Source organism: Tachysurus fulvidraco, chromosome 9 (assembly GCF_022655615.1).
Source record: "Tachysurus fulvidraco isolate hzauxx_2018 chromosome 9, HZAU_PFXX_2.0, whole genome shotgun sequence".
Taxonomy (NCBI): Eukaryota; Metazoa; Chordata; class Actinopteri; order Siluriformes; family Bagridae; genus Tachysurus; species Tachysurus fulvidraco.
In genome coordinates, this window is record NC_062526.1 from 25,848,204 (window position 1) to 25,868,489 (window position 20,286).

The 20,286-nt window shown below is 38.6% G+C and overlaps 2 protein-coding genes and 1 long non-coding RNA gene across 17 annotated transcripts in view; 2 read left to right on the forward strand and 1 right to left on the reverse strand.

Annotated features, from left to right (window-relative positions):
• The window catches only part of LOC113651831 (Down syndrome cell adhesion molecule homolog), a 29,800-nt gene extending 20,481 nt beyond the window's left edge, over positions 1-9,319 (forward strand). For 3 of the 14 annotated variants that reach the window (XM_047818208.1, XM_047818207.1, XM_047818197.1), the window contains 5 exons: positions 7,975-8,040; positions 8,465-8,569; positions 8,708-8,760; positions 8,841-8,903; positions 9,034-9,319. In XM_047818208.1, coding sequence (XP_047674164.1) covers positions 7,975-8,040; positions 8,465-8,569; positions 8,708-8,760; positions 8,841-8,903; positions 9,034-9,141 — 395 coding nt within the window. In that variant the 3' untranslated portion in view covers positions 9,142-9,319. Of the gene's footprint in view, positions 1-4,895; positions 4,942-6,060; positions 6,370-6,849; positions 7,165-7,260; positions 7,585-7,814; positions 8,041-8,464; positions 8,570-8,707; positions 8,761-8,840; positions 8,904-9,033 lie in introns of those variants that run through there. The other 11 variants (XM_047818199.1, XM_047818194.1, XM_047818198.1 and 8 more) reach the window with 9 other exon arrangements.
• LOC113649525 (obscurin-like) overlaps positions 1-20,286 on the reverse strand; it is a 293,303-nt gene that overhangs the window by 85,252 nt on the left and 187,765 nt on the right. The gene's annotated exons all lie outside the window — the stretch shown is intronic.
• LOC113649530 lies at positions 10,363-19,888 on the forward strand. 2 transcript variants are annotated; one of them, XR_007143807.1, is made up of 3 exons: positions 10,363-10,589; positions 18,533-18,589; positions 19,769-19,888. It is a non-coding gene; the product is annotated as an uncharacterized LOC113649530 (long non-coding RNA). The 2 variants fall into 2 exon arrangements; XR_007143806.1 differs by lacking the exon at positions 10,363-10,589 and having other exon boundaries at positions 18,365-18,589.

Below are 20,286 nucleotides of genomic sequence, written 5' to 3' on the forward strand. Positions count from 1 at the left end.
TACTGACCTGTGGCTTTGGGCAGTAACATGATGACAAGATCTTTATCTGTATTCGTGCTCCAATGATCATTTTCTGTATCATGGTTTTAAGTTACATTGTAGTTTTACAGCATTTTAGAGCATTTGGTTTACAGTAAAATATGGATGTTATTTTAAATCCTGGAAACACTTTGGATAAAGTAGCTTTGGATAAAATCATAAAGCAAATGGAATGGATTAGATCACAATACTGTAGAATAAATAAACACTGTACCTTCAATTACTGACTCAGAGCTGTATTTGTATCCGTGTAGAGCATGTTGTCTGTTCATGATGTCACATTCAGTTACAGTACATCCTTACTGACAAGCCATCTGAGACGAATGCAAAAATCATACATGCAAGAAAGGATGGTGTGTGTGTGTGTATTCAGTTATATGTTCTCATTAATCATATAATTTATATTATGTTATGTTGCTTATAATTTTATTTTATTTTAAATTATAATACTGACTGTTGTATGCAGAAAATGTGCAAGATTTCATTGTGTGCATGTGTAAACAAAAGGAACTTTTATTTTGAAACAAGTTTAGTGAATATAAAAACTTTATACTAAGAAAGTGTTGCTGCTCCCTCGTGTACTGATGTTATGCCAGTGCGTTGAGATGAAAACAAACAAATAAATAATACTGAGAAGATATCGGCATTATTCTTTAATGGATGGATGACAACAACATATTGCACATAGACATGGCAGACAGAAATGAAACATTAACAGGTTATGGGCCCAGGCGCGCCAATGCTACAGGAGGAAGATGACAGAGGCTAGTCTTTGACGGAGACGAAAATAACTACGAACTATGGGAAGTGAAATTTCTTGGTCATCTGAGAATAATGGGTTTAAAAGAAACAATACTGTCTACCGGGGAAATAGACGAGGAAAAGAATGAGGAATGCTACGCTGAACTAATCCAGTTTCTCGACGATAAAAGCTTGTCACTGGTGATGCGAGATGCGACTGATGACGGCAGGAAAGCTCTGCAAATACTTCGAAGTCACTACGCCAGTCAGGGTAAGCCTAGAATTATCGCCCTATACACTGAACTAACTTTGTTAAAGAAGGAATCCAACGGGACGATAACAGACTACATTGTCCGAGCTGAGAAAGCAGTAACTTCCCTAAGAAACGCTAAAGAAGTAATATGTGACGGACTGATAATAGCTATGATTCTAAAGGGCTTCCAGATTCCTACAAACCTTTCGCTATCCATACTACACAAAGTAGTGAAGAATTGACTTTCACCCAGTTCAAAAATAAGAAGCTATGAAGAGACAGAAAAATTTGAGGATAAACCCAAATCTGATAATGTGATGAAAGTGCATATAGCAACCGTGACCTGCTACGGATGTGGAAACCGCGGTCATATTGCCCTCGATTGCCACCAAAAAGGCGTACCTAAGTGGTGCAGCTACCATAAAAGTTCAACACACAGTGATGAGACATGCTGCCTGAGAAAGGACGAGCACAAAGATGAAGCAAAACAGGCTGCAGATAAACAAGAGGAACATGAGAAAGAACAAACATTTGTGTTCAAAGTCAGTCAAACATTTCTTCCAGACAATATGAACTAATGGTAAATTGTGGAGCAACGTCCCACATCTTAACAGAGAAGAACGATTTCATGAAATTTGATGGGAGTTTCGACCCAAAGTCACACTACATGGAGTTGCCGGATGAAGCCAGGATGAACAACGTGGCATTAAAGCGGGGCGACGCAGAGGTGTTACTGCTGGACGTGGAAGTGAAATGCATCAGGATTACTTTAAAGAAGGCATTATTCATACCATCATACCCACAGAGCATCATATCCGATGATTTTTCAGGCACAGTATCTGTTTACTTCCTTAAAAACAAGAGTGACGCTACTCTAGCGACAGAGAAGTTCCTTGCAAACAGTGCAGCATACGGTAGAGTCAAATGCATAAGATCAGACAATGGCACATAATACACGGGCAATGCATTTCAGTCACTTTTACGAGAAAAGGATATAAGACATGACACATCATCTCCGTACTCTCCTCATCAAAATGGTACAGCTGAGAGACAATGGTGAACAATCTTTGAAAGGGGAAGGTATCTGCTAATAGAGAAGGGATTACCAAAAGTGCTGTGGCCTTATGCTGTCCAAACTGCAACTCACATCCGAAACAGATGCTATAATGACAGAATTAAGAATACGCCATACTTCATGTTGACAGGAAGAAAGCCAGACCTTTCTAAAATGTGGGTTTTTGGATCACAATGCTATGCATACAAACACAATCATGAGAAATTGGACCCTCGTTGTGAGAAGGCAATATTCGTGGGGTATAGTAAAAATAGCCCAGCTTATCTGGTATACAATCCACAGACAGGAAAAGTGTCAAAACATAGATTGGTGAAATTCCTTAGGAAGAGCAGTGCTGAACAGCAGACACAAACCGATGAAGATTACTTAGAAATTTAAGGCTACAGCGACAGAATCCCGGATAGTGAGAACAGTGGTGATGCCCCACAAAATGAGGAAATCACAGAGAACCGGATCCTAGATGAAAACATAAAGAGTATTAATACAGACAATACAGAAGTGTCAGAACATGATGGGACTATGGAAAAAGTAGATACAGAAGACAACAAAAACAGTACAGGTCTAACAGCCACGGCTAATCTAAAACATTACCAAGAGAAAAGAGACCCCCAAAGTATTTACAAGATTACCTGACATACTCCAAAGATGATGTAACCAATGTGAGTGTTGATTATTGCTACAGGGCAGTGTGTAGAGTCCCCCAAACCTATAGAGAGGCCAACATTTGCTCCGACACAAATCTCTCCTCGGTACGGGCATTAATGCAGATAGCTGCTCAGAACAACTTCTTTGTTCATCAGACGGACGTAAAAACAACGTATCTTCATGCTCCAATAGAGGAAGACATACAGTATACTTAGAACAACCAGAGGGTTTTGAAGAGACATCTAACACAGGAGACCAGTGAGTATGCAAGTTGAAGAAATCTCTGTATGGTCTAAAACAGTCTGGAAGAAACTGGTACAAACTTTTAAATGATCATTTGGAACAAAACAACTTTGAGAGAAATCAGTCTGATTACTGTGTGTATGGAAAGCAGATTGAAAATGAGACAATCATACTGGTCATATGGGTAGATGATTTAATAATCGCAGCAAGCAGTGAGGATCAGCTCAACAGTTTTAAAGAAAGAAATGAAGTCCAAATTTAACATGAAAGATCTAGGGAAAATCTCTTGTTTTTTGTGATTCAGTTTGAACAAAAAGATGGAGAGATTAAAATGAATCAGAAAAGGTACAATATCAAAATGCTTGAAAGGTTTGGAATGTCAAACTGTAAACCAAAAGCTACCCCAAGTGAGTTAAAAGTGAAGTGTAATAGGAATGAGGAAGAAAACAACAACGAGATTGAGAACCCCAAAGAATACCATGAACTTGTTGGAAGCTTGATTTATGCAATGACCTGTACCAGACCAGACATTAGCTGGATAGTCAGTAAACTGTCACAAACCCTTGCAAAGCCTAAAACACATGACTTAGTAGCTGCTATGTCCTGAGATACCTGAAAGGTACGGTTGACTACGAGCTGTGTTTCAAGAAAACAGACAAGACTTTAAGTCTAAGAGCATTCAGTGATTCAGACTGGGCATCTTCTGTAGAAGGTAGGCGTAGCATTTCAGGATACGGTTTCAGCCTGACAGAACAAGGACCGGCTATTTCATGGAAGTCCAAGAAACAGGTGACACTGTCAACCTGCGAAGCTGAATACATTGGTCTAGCAAACACTACTCAGGAAAGCATGAACCTAACTCAACTGCTAAATGGCATGGACAGTAGTGTTTACACTTGCACCACGATGTGTGGTGATAATCAGGGGGCCATTGCACTGAGTAGAAATCCAGTGAATAGATCTAGATCTAAGCACATTGATGTAAAATATCACTTTGTCCGTGATGCTGTAAGTGAGGGAAGAATGAATATTGTGTACTGTCCAACAGAAGACATGGTGGCAGACATTTTGACAAAATCTGTATCAAAAGTTCAAGGGTTTTCTGTTTGGGAACTAAATATTTGTGATGACATTGTACATGGCTTAAGATGATGAGAACAAGTCGGGGTGTTGAGTTATATGTTCTCATTAATCATATAATTTATATTATGTTATGTTGCTTATAATTTTATTTTATTTTAGATTATAATACTGTCTGTTGTACGCAGAAAATATGCAAGATTTTATTGTGCGCATGTGTAAAGAAAAGGAACTTTTATTTTGAAACAAGTTTAGTGAATATAAAAACTTTATACTAAGAAAGTGTTGCTGCTCCCTCGTGTACTAATGTTATTGGATCAATCAATAAATCAAGCAACCGTATCATAATGAGCTTTATTCTGGTGCACTATCTCTAAAAGACCACTAGATGGAGATGTCAGGTCAGTAATGCTGTAGACTGCTGCTGACTGTCACTACGTCATGTCAAAGCTCATGAAAAATGTACGTTGACAAAAAACACAATAAAATACATGTTTACAAGGAGAAATGCAAAACCACACTGCTTTTGTTTGATGCATTAAAATGTATAATAGTTGATTAGTTTATCAGCATTAGATGATTAATAAGGATTCAGAACATAGACTCAGTTCTGCTGTGCAAAAGACATGAGAGACTTCTTACTTCTATGTGGTCAAGGCCATACTGCTTATTTTGCACTTCCTGTTTTAACTGGGAGGGTGTGAATGTGATCTATAGAGTGTGTTCATTATGATGAGACACATTGCAGCAGTCGGTCAGTGTGTGTTTAGCTCTAATTCTCACTTTGGATTAATGTGTTGGTCCTCAGGAAGAATGCAGGTGTGTTTTCTTCTCCTCCTCCTTATACAGCTTCATGTCACTGAAGGTGAGTCTGCTGATCTCTCTCTCTCTCTCTCTCTCTCCCTCACACACACACACACACACACACACACACACACACACACACACACACACACACACACACACATTCCTGTTTAATACTATGTCAGGAAATGCTGTATTTGATATTTTGTCTTTTAAACCATGAAGTCATTCACTAATGTTACTTTTTATATGAAAATATAAAGTTCTCACTGAACAACTGAAATTATTTGAGTTTGGAGTTTTTGCTTTTGCTGCCAAACTGAATTAACTAGAAAAATAAACACTTATGATTAAAATGTTCATTATTGGACGTTAATCAAACCTGCTTAACACTTATTAAGTAAGAACTTTCTGCCAGGTCTTTATTAATCCCCGTCTATGTCCTGGGTTCATGTAGAACACTGAGTCTCCTTCATCATGATGGCTGTTCTGGTTGTTCCTTCCTCGTCCCCCTACACCTTCCTCTCGCTCTCTCATTGGCTGTTACTCATCGAGGTTCTTATACTGTAGCGTCGTACATGTGGTTACATCACAAGACTTTGTACCAATCATGTCAAAGATACTTGAAGCATTGGTGTGTGTGTAAACCCATAACCCATGTGGTGTGTTCACACTGTCACTTCCTGGTTCTTGTGGCTTGTCACTAAAATAGAAGTGCGTTTTGCTGTTCAGAGTAAAATACATGCAGAGTTTCAGTGTCTCAGAGGAACATGTTCATGTGAACATTGTGTAGTTTGTGTTCTGTGGATTAACACTTGACCATGTGTGTGACAGATGATGAGAGACCTTTACATTCTAACTGACACTCAATAATCTCTTCATTTGGATTTTTTTTTTCTGCTGTAATTTTCTGTAACAAGCATCTAAATATTTTTGCCTGAGTCTGTAGAAATGTCATATGAGGAAACCACATGTCTGTAGCTGTGTGCTGTGAGCTTATAATACTGTGACATGATTTGTCTGTAGTTTATTAGAGAGTTATTAAAATTACTGATTATTGGACACAAGTAAGTTGTGGACATTAGTGAGTTGTGGAAATACAGGATGTCTGTAGTTCTGTAGAGTTGTTACAGATGGTGAACTGCTCATTAACACATCATTAACTGGTGTGTTCATACAGGCTGCAGGCTGAAAGGAAATGGAGAGACAGAACAGATCACTGCATACACAGGAGAATCAGTACTGCTGCCCTGCTCCTGCACTGAGCTCCACAGAAAACCTGAGAAATTCACATGGGAGAAAGCCACATATATCTGGACACAGATATCTCCTGAGAGTTATGAGTACAAAGAGAGATTTCAGCTGGTTAATGATCACTCTTCAGGAAATCTCTCTCTGCTCATATCACACCTGACTGTACAGGATGGAGGAGATTACAGGTGTGATGTTAAAGGGGATGAATACAGATACATCAGACTCACTGTTAAAGGTAAATGAGTCATTTTTATTCACAATGTTACTTCAGTGATAATCTCATGACAGATTAATCTGATGTTGTAACATCAATACAATAGATTAACTTCTTCATTTGTATAAATTTGAACAATGTTTACTTTCTGCTGTTATTGTCTGTGTAAAAAGCCTCTAAACATTTTTGCCTGAGTCTGTAGAAGTGTCATGTGATGAAATTACATGTCTGTACCTTGCCACAATACTGTGACATGATTTGTCTGTAGTTGTGTATGATGAAGTGTGTTGTTATATAGGAAATGTTTAAAAATACATTTTAATTGCAAAATTGTCTGACCACTTGTGGAAATTAGAGAGTTATTAAAATGAGTGATTATTGGACACAAGAAAGTTGTGGACATTAGTGAGTTGTGGAGTTACAGGATGTCTGTAGTTCTGTAGAGTTGTTACAGATGGTGAACTGCTCATTAACACATCATTAACTGGTGTGTTCATACAGGCTGCAGTCTGAAAGGAAATGGAGGGACAGAAGAGATCACTGCATACACAGGAGACTCAGTACTGCTGCCCTGCTCCTGCACTGAGCTCCACAGCAAACCTGAGACATTCACATGGAAGAGAAATACAGATGGAAATAACTGGGCACAGATATCTCCTGAGAGTGATGAGTACAAAGAGAGATTTCAGCTGGTTAATGATCACTCTTCAGGAAATCTCTCTCTGCTCATATCACACCTGACTGTACAGGATGGAGGACTTTACAGGTGTGATGTTAAAGGGGATGAATACAGATACATCAGACTCACTGTTAAAAGTAAATGAGTCATTTTTATTCACAATGTTACTTCAGTGATAATCTCATGACAGATTAATCTGATGTTGTAACATCAATACAATATGTTTATGTTAGTTCATTCTCCAGGTTGCAGACCGAATCAACAGACAGTGAATGTGACTGGAATCGTGGGACAGTCTGTCCTTCTGCCCTGCTCCTGCTCTGAACTACAAGCCAAACCACACACTTTCATATGGAGATTTTATAAAGGATCTGATGTCATAAAGATCTTCCCAAAGCAGCAGACAAATCTCTACACAGACAGAGTTCAGGTCTTTAATGTTCATCCTCCAGGAAATCTCTCTCTACTCATATCACACCTGACTGTAGAGGATGGAGGATGGTACAGGTGTGAGATCAACAACAAAAGCGGTACAGACATCAAACTCACAGTAAAAGGTAAAACATCCTTCTGTCTATAAACCTTATGTGAAGTCGACTACAGTGTTTATTTATGGCAATGAAATATTTTAATTAAAATAAAATATGTGAACTTCTACTTTATAATAAATGATGTGGAGATCATTCATCAAATCTTGGTGACAATAACTGATAAATAAAATGTAATAATTAGACACATTTCTGTTCTGTGTTCTGTCCTTCGTCTGTGTTTGTGTTTATGATTACAGATTATCTGAGTTTGTGTTCTGACCTGCTTTCACTTCTCACTACGATTCCTGGATTGTCTTTAATAAAGAACACACTGAGTTTCCACACTTGTGTCCTGCCTTCACTCACCACACATCACACTCTTTATTTATAACTTATTAAACCTTTCTCTCCTTACAGGGGCACCAACAAGACCTTCATCATCCACACCAGTGATCACAACAACTTCACCTCATTCCAGACCAGGTACCACACACCACTGATACACACTGCAATGAAAAGTCTTAGTTTTAGTGTTAGTACGTTAGTCAACACACTACATTAACTTCTGTTTATTTAAGATGAGCTCATGATGTTCTCCTGTTCTTTTAACATCTCCAGGAGCAGAATCATCTCACAAATCCTCTTTATTTAAATAGAAAGCTAATATGCATTAACAAATTACTCAGATGGTTATAAAAAGTAATAAATCTGAAAATTGGCCTCAGATTTTGTAGAGTCCACCAGAGTTCTCCCTGTGAAGGAGCTGTTACTATAGAAACGATAACATATTAGAATCAGCATGTTAATATAAACTGTCAGAGCAAGATAATGATTCAACATGGTGAACCAATCAGAATGAAGAATTTAAACCCCTGTGTCCTTTTCACTTCTCATCTGTTCCACATAGGGACAAACTCAGTTCCTCTCAGCACCACCATCATCATCTTTACTGCTGTTGGGGTTCTGCTGCTGCTGCTTATACTCGGAGGGGTCATCTACTGGAAACACAGAGGTACACACACACACACACACACACACACACACACACACACACACACACACACACACACACACACACACACACGCACACACACACACACACACTCACTCAAACACAGATTTCTGCTTTTCACTCCGTTTCATTCTGTAGTACAAAGACGACGACAGATCGATGATGGACAAGCAGGACAGCAGAAGAAGCAGGTTGGAGAAAACACCATTTACCGTGTGTGTGTGTGTGTGTGTGTCATTAGTTATTTTCTAATACATCTTAGTTCCTACAGAATGATTCTGATGTTTTGTACACCGCCATGGATCCAAAAACTGAACACAACAAAGAAGAACAGGTGTGTATAATTCTTAATGCGTGTATTTTATATGTACATGTTTATATGTTTTATTTTTGTGTGTGTGTGTGTGTGTGTGTGTGTGTGTGTGTGTGTGTGTAATAACATGATTGCTGCTCTATTCCTGCAGGATGGCCTGCTGTACGCAACTGTAGTCCACAGTAACACTGTGAGAGCAGCACACACTCCAGTGGCATCAGAAGAAGTTACAGTATACGCCAGCATCAAAACTAACTAACTAACACACACACAAAGAAACTATAATGATTTCATTTTTCTAAGGCATCCTTGATATAATATGATTCCTTTAGGTCTGTACACAGCTGTAAAAGTGACAAAAGCGCTCAGCTTTAGATATAACAAACTTTTCTATTCTGATTTCTGTTTCAAAAATAAATGACAGAAGCTGAAAAGTTCACTGTGGATTGTCTTCATTTTCTGCTTTTTATTACACAACACAGAAAAATGATTCCCTCACATTCTGATTGCCTGAAGAAAGACATCAGGCATGCCCGGTGTGTAGCAGGACCAGCCTGTCACAGCAAAACATTATGCATGGGGACACCCCTGAACAGGGTAGTAGATGCTACACCCCTGAAAGGTGGGCCTTGATATTAAGAGACAAGATTACTCCATGTACCATATAACATGTATGACCCAATAATATAGGCACTGCCTGGTGAAAGGGTTACCAAAGTGCCATTAAAACAGACTAAAGGCAGTATGTAGTTACTCCACCAGTTATAGCTGTGAATGTTCCTCCTGAGTATGGCAAGATGCAGCTTTTCCACCTCCAAAGACTCACTGAAATGGAGGAAAGAATGCCTGCCCTGCCAGCATGCCAAGAAATTGCAGGAGGAGCATCTGTTAACCTGAGTGGAGCTCCTAGGGCTGGTCAGTTGTAGATTTCCTGCTTTTCTTTTTGCTCTCTCTATTTCCTAGTGTCTTTAGGATTCTGCACCTGTCATTACATGTTTAGGCCACTAGATGTCTTTATTTTCCCTCATGTTTTTTCCTTCTTCACACCTGACCAACAGACCACACAACATTTACACACCTGATGAACAGACCAGAATGGTCCTTTTTAGAATTTATTGTTCTATTTTGCCATCTAGTGGAATAAAAAAGCTATAATTGTCTAATTATTCAGTTTAATTCGAGTCCACAAGATGTTTTATCTTAGAACACTGATTATAAATTAATGTGGTCGACCAGATTTTGAACTTATTGTACATATGTGCAGTTGTATTTCTACATACTGTATTGTATTGTAGTCCGTCTGAACGTATTTTAGCCGTTTTTCATTCACAAATTTTTCTGTCCACAAGTTCAAATGAACTCTTCTTACCTTTGGACTTTCCTGTATACTTCTGCTGTCAATGCCACATCAACATATCATCACCATGTCAACAATTCTCACAATTATTAATCAAAAACCTGCTTATTTTTTTTAAATCAGTGTCTTTACTCATTGTGTTGTTTGGTTAAAGCAGTGTTTGGCATTTGTGTGTTTCGATGCAGCATCACGCTTTTAGTATTTCACTCTTCTGCCTTGTCAGTGGTGTGTTGCTAATATTTGCACTTCCTGTCAGTGTGTGAATGTGGTAATGTGTTAAACCTGCAGTGTGTGTGATCAGTATAGTGTGTGGATTTGGGTCCTCAGTAAGATTGGTCATGTCACTGAAGGTGAGTAATACATGCTTGGGCCTGATGCTGGTAGAAAATATAAGCGACAGACAGACAGACAGACACTGTAGAGAGGGAGAGAGTTGTGTATGACTGTCAAAACAGGAAGTAACAACTATTTCTTCACTATATGACTATATATGATCATGTGTGTGTGTGTGTGTGTGTGTGTGTGTGTGTGTGTGTGTGTGTGTGTGTGAGCATTAAAGATCGAATGTAAGACTGCATTTCCACACACAGTGTCTCTGCTTAAGGAGAGTTTTTAAAAATGCTGGTGTGTTTTTATCTTCTCCTTTTTCTTCACATCACTGAAGGAGTTTCTTTCTATCTCTCTCTCTCTCTCTCTCTCTCTCTCTCTCACTCTCTCTCTCTCTCTCTCTCTCTCTCTCTCTTTTATTCAATAATCAAAATAATTGTAAAATATGTAAGAATTTGCTATTTAAAGCCTTTAAACCTTAACATCATTTAGTTCTCTTACTTCTGATGTGGAAATATAACCTGTACATGAAACTACTGAAATCATGTAGTTAAAATATGTAAAGAGATCATTACTGACCTGTGGCTTTGGGCAGTAACATGATGACAAGATCTTTATCTGTATTCATGCTCCAATGATCATATTCTGTATCTGGGTTTAAGTTACATTGTAGTTTTACAGCATTTCCACAATTACAGTGTAAACAATCAGCAAAGCAAAAAGAGCATTTGGTTTACAGTAAAATATGGATGTGATTTTAAATCCTGGAAACACTTTGGATAAAGTAGCTTTGGATAAAATCATAAAGCAAATGGAATGGATTAGATCACAATACTGTAGAATAAATAAACACTGTACCTTCAATTACTGACTCAGAGCTGTACTTGTATCTGTGTAGAGCATGTTGTCTGTTCATGATGTCACATTCAGTTACAGTACATCCTTACTGACAAGCCATCTGAGACGAATGCAAAAATAAAAAAAAAGACGAAAATAACTACGAACTATGGGAAGTAAAATTTCTTGGTCATCTGGGAATAATGGGTTTAAAAGAAACAAACTGTCTACCGGGGATATAGACGCGGAAAAGAATGAGAAATGCTAAGCTGAACTAATCCAGTTTCTCGACGATAAAAGCTTGTCACTGGTGATGCGAGATGCGACTGATGATGGCAGGAAAGCTCTGCAAATAATTCGAAGTCACTACGCCAGTCAGGGTAAGCCTAGAATTATCGCCCTATACACTGAACTAACTTTGTTAAAGAAGGAATCTTAGGAGACGATAACAGACTACATTGTCCGAGCTGAGAAAGCAGTAACTTCCCTAAGAAACGCTAAAGAAGTAATACGTGACGGATTGATAATAGCTATGATTCTAAAGGGCTTCCAGATTCCTACAAACCTTTCGCTATCCATACTACACAAAGTAGTGAAGAATTGACTTTCACCCAGTTCAAAAATAAGAAGCTATGAAGAGACAGAAAAATTTGAGGATAAACCCAAATCTGACAATGTGATGAAAGTGCATATAGCAGCCGTGACCTGCTACGGATGTGGAAACCGCGGTCATATTGCCCTCGATTGCCGCCAAAAAGGCGTACCTAAGTGGTGCAGCTACCATAAAAGTTCAACACACAGTGATGAGACATGCTGTCTGAGAAAGGACGAGCACAAAGATGAAGCAAAACAGGATGCAGATAAACAAGAGGAACATGAGAAAGAACAAACATTTGTGTTCAAAGTCAGTCAAACATTTCTTCCAGACAATATTATGAGATTTGATGGGAGTTTTGACCCAAAGTCACACTACATGGAGTTGGCGGATGGAGCCAAGATGAACAACGTGGCATTAAAGCGGGGCAACGCAGAGGAGATACTGCTGGACGTGGAAGGGAAATGCGTCAGGATTACTTTAAAGAAGGCCTTATTCATACCATCATACCCACAGAGCATCATATCTGTTCAAGCTGCTACAACAGATGTGGCCAAGGTGATCTTCCAGGAAGGACAGAATGAACTAAAAGGCAAGGATGGAGCTGTGTTCCGCATAGAAGAGCTTGAGAGACTGTACTATCTGAAAACGGTAAATAACAACAAACAATGTGTTGATGCATCTGTCACTGATATGATGTCCAGGGACAAAGTGAGTCTAACTTGTGATGTTAAAACATGGCATGAGATCATGGGACATTGTAATGTTAGTGATATGTTGAAATTACTTGAAGTGGTAGAGGGTATGAAAATCACAGGTAATACCAAACTAGACTGTAATGTTTGTACTATGGGAAAGTTAATCAACAGCAGAAACAGGAAAACTGACACAAAAGCTGGTGAGGCCTTAGAGTTGGTACACACTGACTTAGCAGGTCCAATTGAACCGACCTCAAAAAGGATATAAGTATGCAATTTCATTCACAGATGATTATTCAGGCACAGTATCTGTTTACTTACTTAAAAACAAGAATGACGCTACTCTAGTGACAGAGAGGTTCCTTGCAAACAGTGCACCATACGGTAGAGTCAAATGCATAAGATCAGACAATGGCACAGAATACACGGGCAATGCATTTCAGTCACTTTTACGAGAAAAGGATATAAGACATGACACATCATCTCCGTACTCTCCTCATCAAAATGGTACAGCTGAGAGACAATGGTGAACAATCTTTGAAATGGGAAGGTATCTGCTAATAGAGAAGGGATTACCAAAAGTGCTGTGGCCTTATGCTGTCCAAACTGCAACTCACATCCGAAACAGATGCTATAATGACAGAATTAAGAATACTCCATACTTCATGTTGACAGGAAGAAAGCCAGACCTTTCTACAATGTGGGTTTTGGATCAGAATGCTACGCGTACAAACACAGTCATGAGAAATTGGACCCTAGATGTGAGAAGGGAATATTCGTGGGATATTTCGTATACTAAGAAAGTGTTGCTGCTCCCTCATGTTCTGATGTTATGCCAGTTCGTTGAGATGAAAACAAACAAACAAATAATCCTGAGAAGATATCGGGATTATTCGTTAATGGACAGATGACAACAACATATTGCACATAGACATGGCAGACGGAAATGAAACATTAACAGTGTTGAATGACACAAACACACTGAATGAAGGGGAAACATTAGAATAACAGGCATTTGTATATTTGTCTTTTTAAGTGAAATTGGATCAATCAATCAATCAATCAATCAATCAAGCAATTTATTCTGGTGCACTATCTCTAAAAGACCACTAGTTGGAGATGTCAGGTCAGTAATGCTGTATACTGCTGCTGACTGTCACTACGTCATGTCAAAGTTCATGAAAAATGTAAAACACAATAAAATACATGTTTACAAGGAGAAATGCAAAACCACACTGCTTTTGTTTGATGCATTAAAATGTATAATAGTTGATTAGTTTATCAGCATTAGATGATTAATAAGGATTCAGAACATAGACTCAGTTCTGCTGTGCAAAAGACATAAGAGACGTCTCACTTCTATGTGGTCAAGGCCATACTGCTTATGTTGCACTTCCTGTTTTAACTGTGAGGGTGTGAATGTGATCTATAAAGTGTGTTCATTATGATGAGACACTGCAGCAGTCGGTCAGTGTGTGTTTAGCTCTAATTCTCTCTTTGGATTAATGTGTTGGTCCTCAGGAAGAATGCAGGTGTGTTTTCTTCTCCTCCTCCTTATACAGCTTCATGACACTGAAGATGAGTCTGCTGATCTCTCTCTCTCTCTCTCTCTCTCTCTCTCTCTCTCTCTCTCTCTCTCTCTCTCTCACACACACACACACACACACACATGCACGCCCGCGCACACACACACGCACACACACATTCCTGTTTAATACTATGTCAGGAAATGCTGTATGTGAGATTTTATCTTTAAACCATAAAGTTATTCACTAATCTTACTTATTAAGTTTTCACTGAACAACTGAAATTATTTGAGTTTTGGAGTTTTTGGTTTTGCTGCCAAACTGAATGTAAATAGAAAAATAAACAGGAGAAAATGTTAATTATTGGATTTTAATCAAACCTGCTTAACACTTATTAAGTAAGAACTTTCTGGCAGGTCTTTATTAATCCCCGTCTATGTCGTGGGTTCATGTAGAACAGTGGTCCCCAACCCCCGGTCCACGGACCAGTACCGGTCCGTGGATCAAATGGTACCGGTCCGCCCAAGGAACATTAAATTATTTCCATTTTATTTACTGTGGTGTAATTCTTTCGGGTTTGTGCGACTTTCCATGGACGAGAGGTTAACCGGGAGCTGAGAGACGTCACCTAAAGCCGCACCATGAGCAAAATAGTGCTTGGTCTACGTGTATATTGTGTTTTCTCAAATGTTACCCACAAAATAGCAAAAATGAGCACGAAACAGACGACATTAGAAGGTGTCCTTGGGGAAAAGAAAAGGCCTAGTGAAGAAACAGAAGAAGAGCCTTCAACATCAAAGAAACATAAAACTAATAACAGACAATACCATGAGTCCTACATAAAATATGGATTTATCAGGACAGGTGATTCCCACACACCAAACCCTGCTCTGCAGAAACAAGCTCAGGGTTCCCATTGATTTAGCGTTCTGGTGAGTTAAAATGTTAAATAACTTTATATTCATTTTTGGTGTAACTATTTTATTTTGAAGGCATTTTTAAATACAATGAAATTACCATTATTAAACAATCTAAAATATAACCCAGCCACCAACCCCCTGCCACCTTCCTGTTTTTTTGTGTCATGTCACTAAAATAGAGAAATGTTTTTTTACAGCTGTTTTTTTCTGTCACAAGCATCTAAATATTTTTGAGTCTGTAGAAATGTCATATGAGGAAACCACATGTCTGTAGCTGTGTGCTGTGAGTGTACAATACTGTGACATGATTTGTCTGTAGTTATTAGAGTTAATAAAAACTATTGATTATTGGACACAAGTAAGTTGTGGACATTAGTGAGTTGTGGAGTTCCAGGATGTCTGTAGTTCTGTAGAGTTGTTACAGATGATGGACTGCTCATTAACACATCATTAACTGGTGTGTTCATACAGGCTGCAGTCTGAAAGGAGAGGCAGAAGATACACAGGAGACTCAGTACTGCTGCCCTGCTCCTGCACTGAGCTCCACAGCAAACCTGAGAACTTCACATGGAAGAAATACACAGATGGAAATAACTTCGCACAGATATCTCCTGAGAGTGATGAGTACAAAGAGAGATTTCAGCTGGTTAATGATCACTCTTCAGGAAATCTCTCTCTGCTCATATCACACCTGACTGTACAGGATGGAGGAGATTACATGTGTGATGTTAATGGGGGTGAATAGAGTCATCAGTCTCACTGTTAAAGGTAATGAGTCATTTTTATTCACAATGTTACTTCAGTGATAATCTCATGACAGATTAATATGAGGTTATAACATTAATATTAGGGGTGGAGCCGAACTCGAATACGGTATTCGGAAAGGCACAAATAGCGTGTTTTTTTACGAATACTTATTTCGAACAAATACTTTAAAAATATTTGTATTCGGGAACAAGAAAAACTTTATATCAAAAACCTTTGCGTTTATTTCATTACGCTGCGTTATTGACGTCTACAGTCGGGTGCTCTTATTCGCTCTGTTTAGCTCTGTTTACGTACAGTAGCTCTGTTAGCTCGGTCATTTAGACTATAGGCTGTTGACAGAGTAACGTTAATGTTCGGTTAAAAAGGATAAACAATGCTTGTGTAGTTGTGTCGAATTGTATGCACTTGTGGGAGTTATATGGTACGTTTAAGTTACTCTGTCTTTTGCAGGCAGCAAGATGTAGGCTATAGGCTAAAAGAGTGTGTCTGCTGCTGAGCATCTCTTGGTCCTCCACCAGCCAAAAAACACTTGCTCAAGTTCTGTGTGGAAGCATTTATCTTGTTCCAAGTGAAATATGGTTAAGTTAGCGTTAACATAAAACATTAAAAAAAAAAGAGAAAGAATTAAAAACATAAAACATAAGAAAAAAAAACCTTTGTGTCTTTTTTTGGCAGACAGTTGACAATAGCATTGCTGTATCTTTTAGTATTAAATAGAATACAACTTTTGTTCTGCCAGATCTCCCAGTCAGGGGTTGATAAAGTTTAGTTCTTGGAATTCTGTGTATTAGAAAGAAATTCTTGCAGAAGAAGAAAAGTTCTTTGAATTATTATTTGTTTTTATTCTGTCTGTTCAGCATCCTCCAACAAGGACGGGTGGTTGATGGGGTTCATAATGTTTACAATGGTATTTTATTAGTTGTTGGTTTAACCATGGATGAGGTAATGGCTGTTATGTTATTTTCTTTTCAATGACATTCCTTGTTACATGTTCAAAAACATCAACCAATATTGCATATCCATAATTATTATAATGAATATAATAGAAAATAGAATACTTACACTATAATGTAAATTAGAAGTGTAACGCAAAAAAAAAAAAATGGATTTTTATGTCTATTTTGAATTTTACTTGAATACAAATACAAATACTTTTACTCCCTCAACAAATACAAATACAGATACAAATATCGGCTGCTTTGCACACCCCTAGTGCATTAGTTACTCTTCGTGCTGAGATTGACTGCAGAGACAGTTTCTGGATATCACGTTGCATACTCAACAAAAAACAGTTGTTTTTTTTTTATTCTCAGCATATTTTACTTTAGCATTCTTAATTAAAGCTTTTTCTCTTTTAAAAGTTGAAACTCAGTATTCCAGACCCTCACAGCTTCAGGGTCTCTAGATTGATCCTGAGCTCATCTTACCATCAGTGTGAAGTTTCTCGTGATCTCCTGTACAAAAACATGCTAGTAGATGGATTAGTGACTCTAAATCATGTAACATCATGTCATGACCTGGCTCCTTCTTCATGATGTATTCCCACCTTATTCCCTGTGTTCTTGGGAGAAACTCCATATCCACCACAATGCAGACCAGGATAAAGCTCTTGAAAATTAAGAGAAGGGCTGAGGTTACACCAGCACTCTGGTAAGTGTGACTTCTGCAGGTGGGATGGAGAAATGTCCAGACTCATCATTACTAATTTTTGTACAGCTGTTTGCAACAGATGTTCACTTTCTATGTGTTGAATGACACACAGTGTATAGTGAAGTGACCTACGGCTAAGTACGGTGACCCATACTCAGAATTCGTTCTCTGCATTTAACCCATCTGAAGTGCACACACACAGCAGTGAACACACACACACCGTGAACACACACCCGGAGCAGTGGGCAGCCATGCTGCAGCGCCCGGGGAGCAGTTTGGGGGGATTCGGTGCCTTGCTCAAGGGCACCTCAATCGTGGCCGGCCCGAGACTCGAACCCACAACCTTCGTGTTAGGAGTCAGACTCGCTAACCATTAGGCCACGACTGCCCCCGTGTATAAAAGAGAACATTAGAATAACAGATATTTGTATATTTGTCATTTTTAAGTGAAATGAAGTAAATGGAGACTACATGAAAAATCAATCAATCGTATCATAATGAGCTTTATTCTGATGCACTAACTCTAAAAGACCACTAGATGGAGATGTCAGGTCAGTAATGCTGTAGACTGCTGCTGACTGTCACTACGTCATGTCAAAGTTCATGAAAAATGTAAAACACAATAAAATACATGTTTACAAGGAGAAATGCAAAACCACACTGCTTTTGTTTGATGCAGCAAAATGTATAATAGTTGGTTAATTTATCAACATTAGATGATTAATAAGGATTCAGAACATAGACTCAGTTCTGCTGTGCAAAAGACATGAGAGACTTCTTACTTCTATGTGGTCAAGGCCATACTGCTAATTTTGCACTTCCTGTTTTAACTGTGAGGGTGTGAATGAGGTAAGGTAATAAAACTGCAGTGTGATATTTAAAGTGTGTTCATTATGATGAGACACACTGCAGCAGTCGGTCAGTGTGTGTTTAGCTCTAATTCTCTCTTTGGATTAATGTGTTGGTCCTCAGGAAGAATGCAGGTGTGTTTTCTTCTCCTCCTCCTTATACAGCTTCATGTCACTGAAGGTGAGTCTGCTGATCTCTCTCTCTCTCTCTCTCTCTCTCTCTCTCTCTCACTCACACACACACACACACACACACACACACACACACACACACACACACACACACACACACACACACACACACACACACACACACACACACACACACATTCCTGTTTAATACTATGTCAGGAAATGCTGTATGTAAGATTTTATCTTTTAAACCATAAAGTCATTCACTAATCTTACTTATTATATGAAAATACAAAATTTTCACTGAACAACTGAATTTATTTGAGTTTTGGAGTTTTTGTTTTTGCTGCCAAACTGAATGTAAATAGAAATATAAACAGGAGAAAATGTTCATTATTGGACTTTAATCAAACCTGCTTAACACTTAAGTAAGAACTTTCTGCCAGGTCTTTATTAATCCCCGTCTATGTCCTGGGTTCATGTAGAACACTGAGTCTCCTTCATCATGATGGCTGTTCTGGTTGTTCCTTCCTCGTCCCCCTACACCTTCCTCTCGCTCTCTCATTGGCTGTTACTCATCAAGGTGTACATGTGGTTACATCACAAGATTTTGGACCAATCATGTCAAAGATACTTGAAACACTGGGGTGTGTGTAAACTCTTCACAGAATGTGTGGATGACATCACTAAACTCCTTACCCATGTGGTGTGTTCACACTGTCACTCCCTGTTTTTTGTGTCATGTCACTAAAATAGAAGTGGGTTTTGCTGTTAAGAGTAAAATACATGCAGAGTTTCAGTTTCTCAGAGGAACATGTTCATGTGAACATTGTGTAGTTTGTGTTCTGTGGATTAACACTTGACCATGTGTGTGACAGATGATGAGAGACCTTTACATTCTAACTGACACTCAATAATCTCTTCATTTGGATAATTTTTTTTTTGCTGCTGTTATTTTCTGTCACAAGCATCTAAATATTTTTGCCTGAGTCTGTAGAAACGTCATATGAGGAAACCACATGTCTGTAGCTGTGTGCTGTGAGCTTATAATACTGTGACATGATTTGTCTGTAGTTTATTAGAGAGTTATTAAAATTAGTGATTATTGGACACAAGTAAGTTGTGGACATTAGTTAGTTGTGGAGTTACAGGATGTCTGTAGTTCTGTAGAGTTGTTACAGATGGTGAACTGTTTATTAACACATCGTTAACTGTTGTGTTCATACAGGCTGCAGTCTGAAAGGAAATGGAGAGACAGAAGAGATCACTGCATACACAGGAGACTCAGTACTGCTGCCCTGCTCCTGCACTGAGCTCCACAGCAAACCTGAGACATTCACATGGAAGAAAAGTACAGATGGATCAAACTTGGCCTTCAGTGATGTGAAGGAAAAGGAGAAGATAAAAACACACCAGCATTTTTAAAAACTCTCCTTAAGCAGAGACACTGTGTGTGGAAATGCAGTCTTACATTCGATCTTTAATGCTCACACACACACACATGATCATATATAGTCATATAGTGAAGAAATAGTTGTTACTTCCTGTTTTGACAGTCATACACAACTCTCTCCCTCTCTACAGTGTCTGTCTGTCTGTCTGTCGCTTATATTTTCTACCAGCATCAGGCCCAAGCATGTATTACTCACCTTCAATGACATGACCAATCTTACTGAGGACCCAAATCCACACACTATACTGATCACACACACTGCAGGTTTAACACATTACCACATTCACACACTG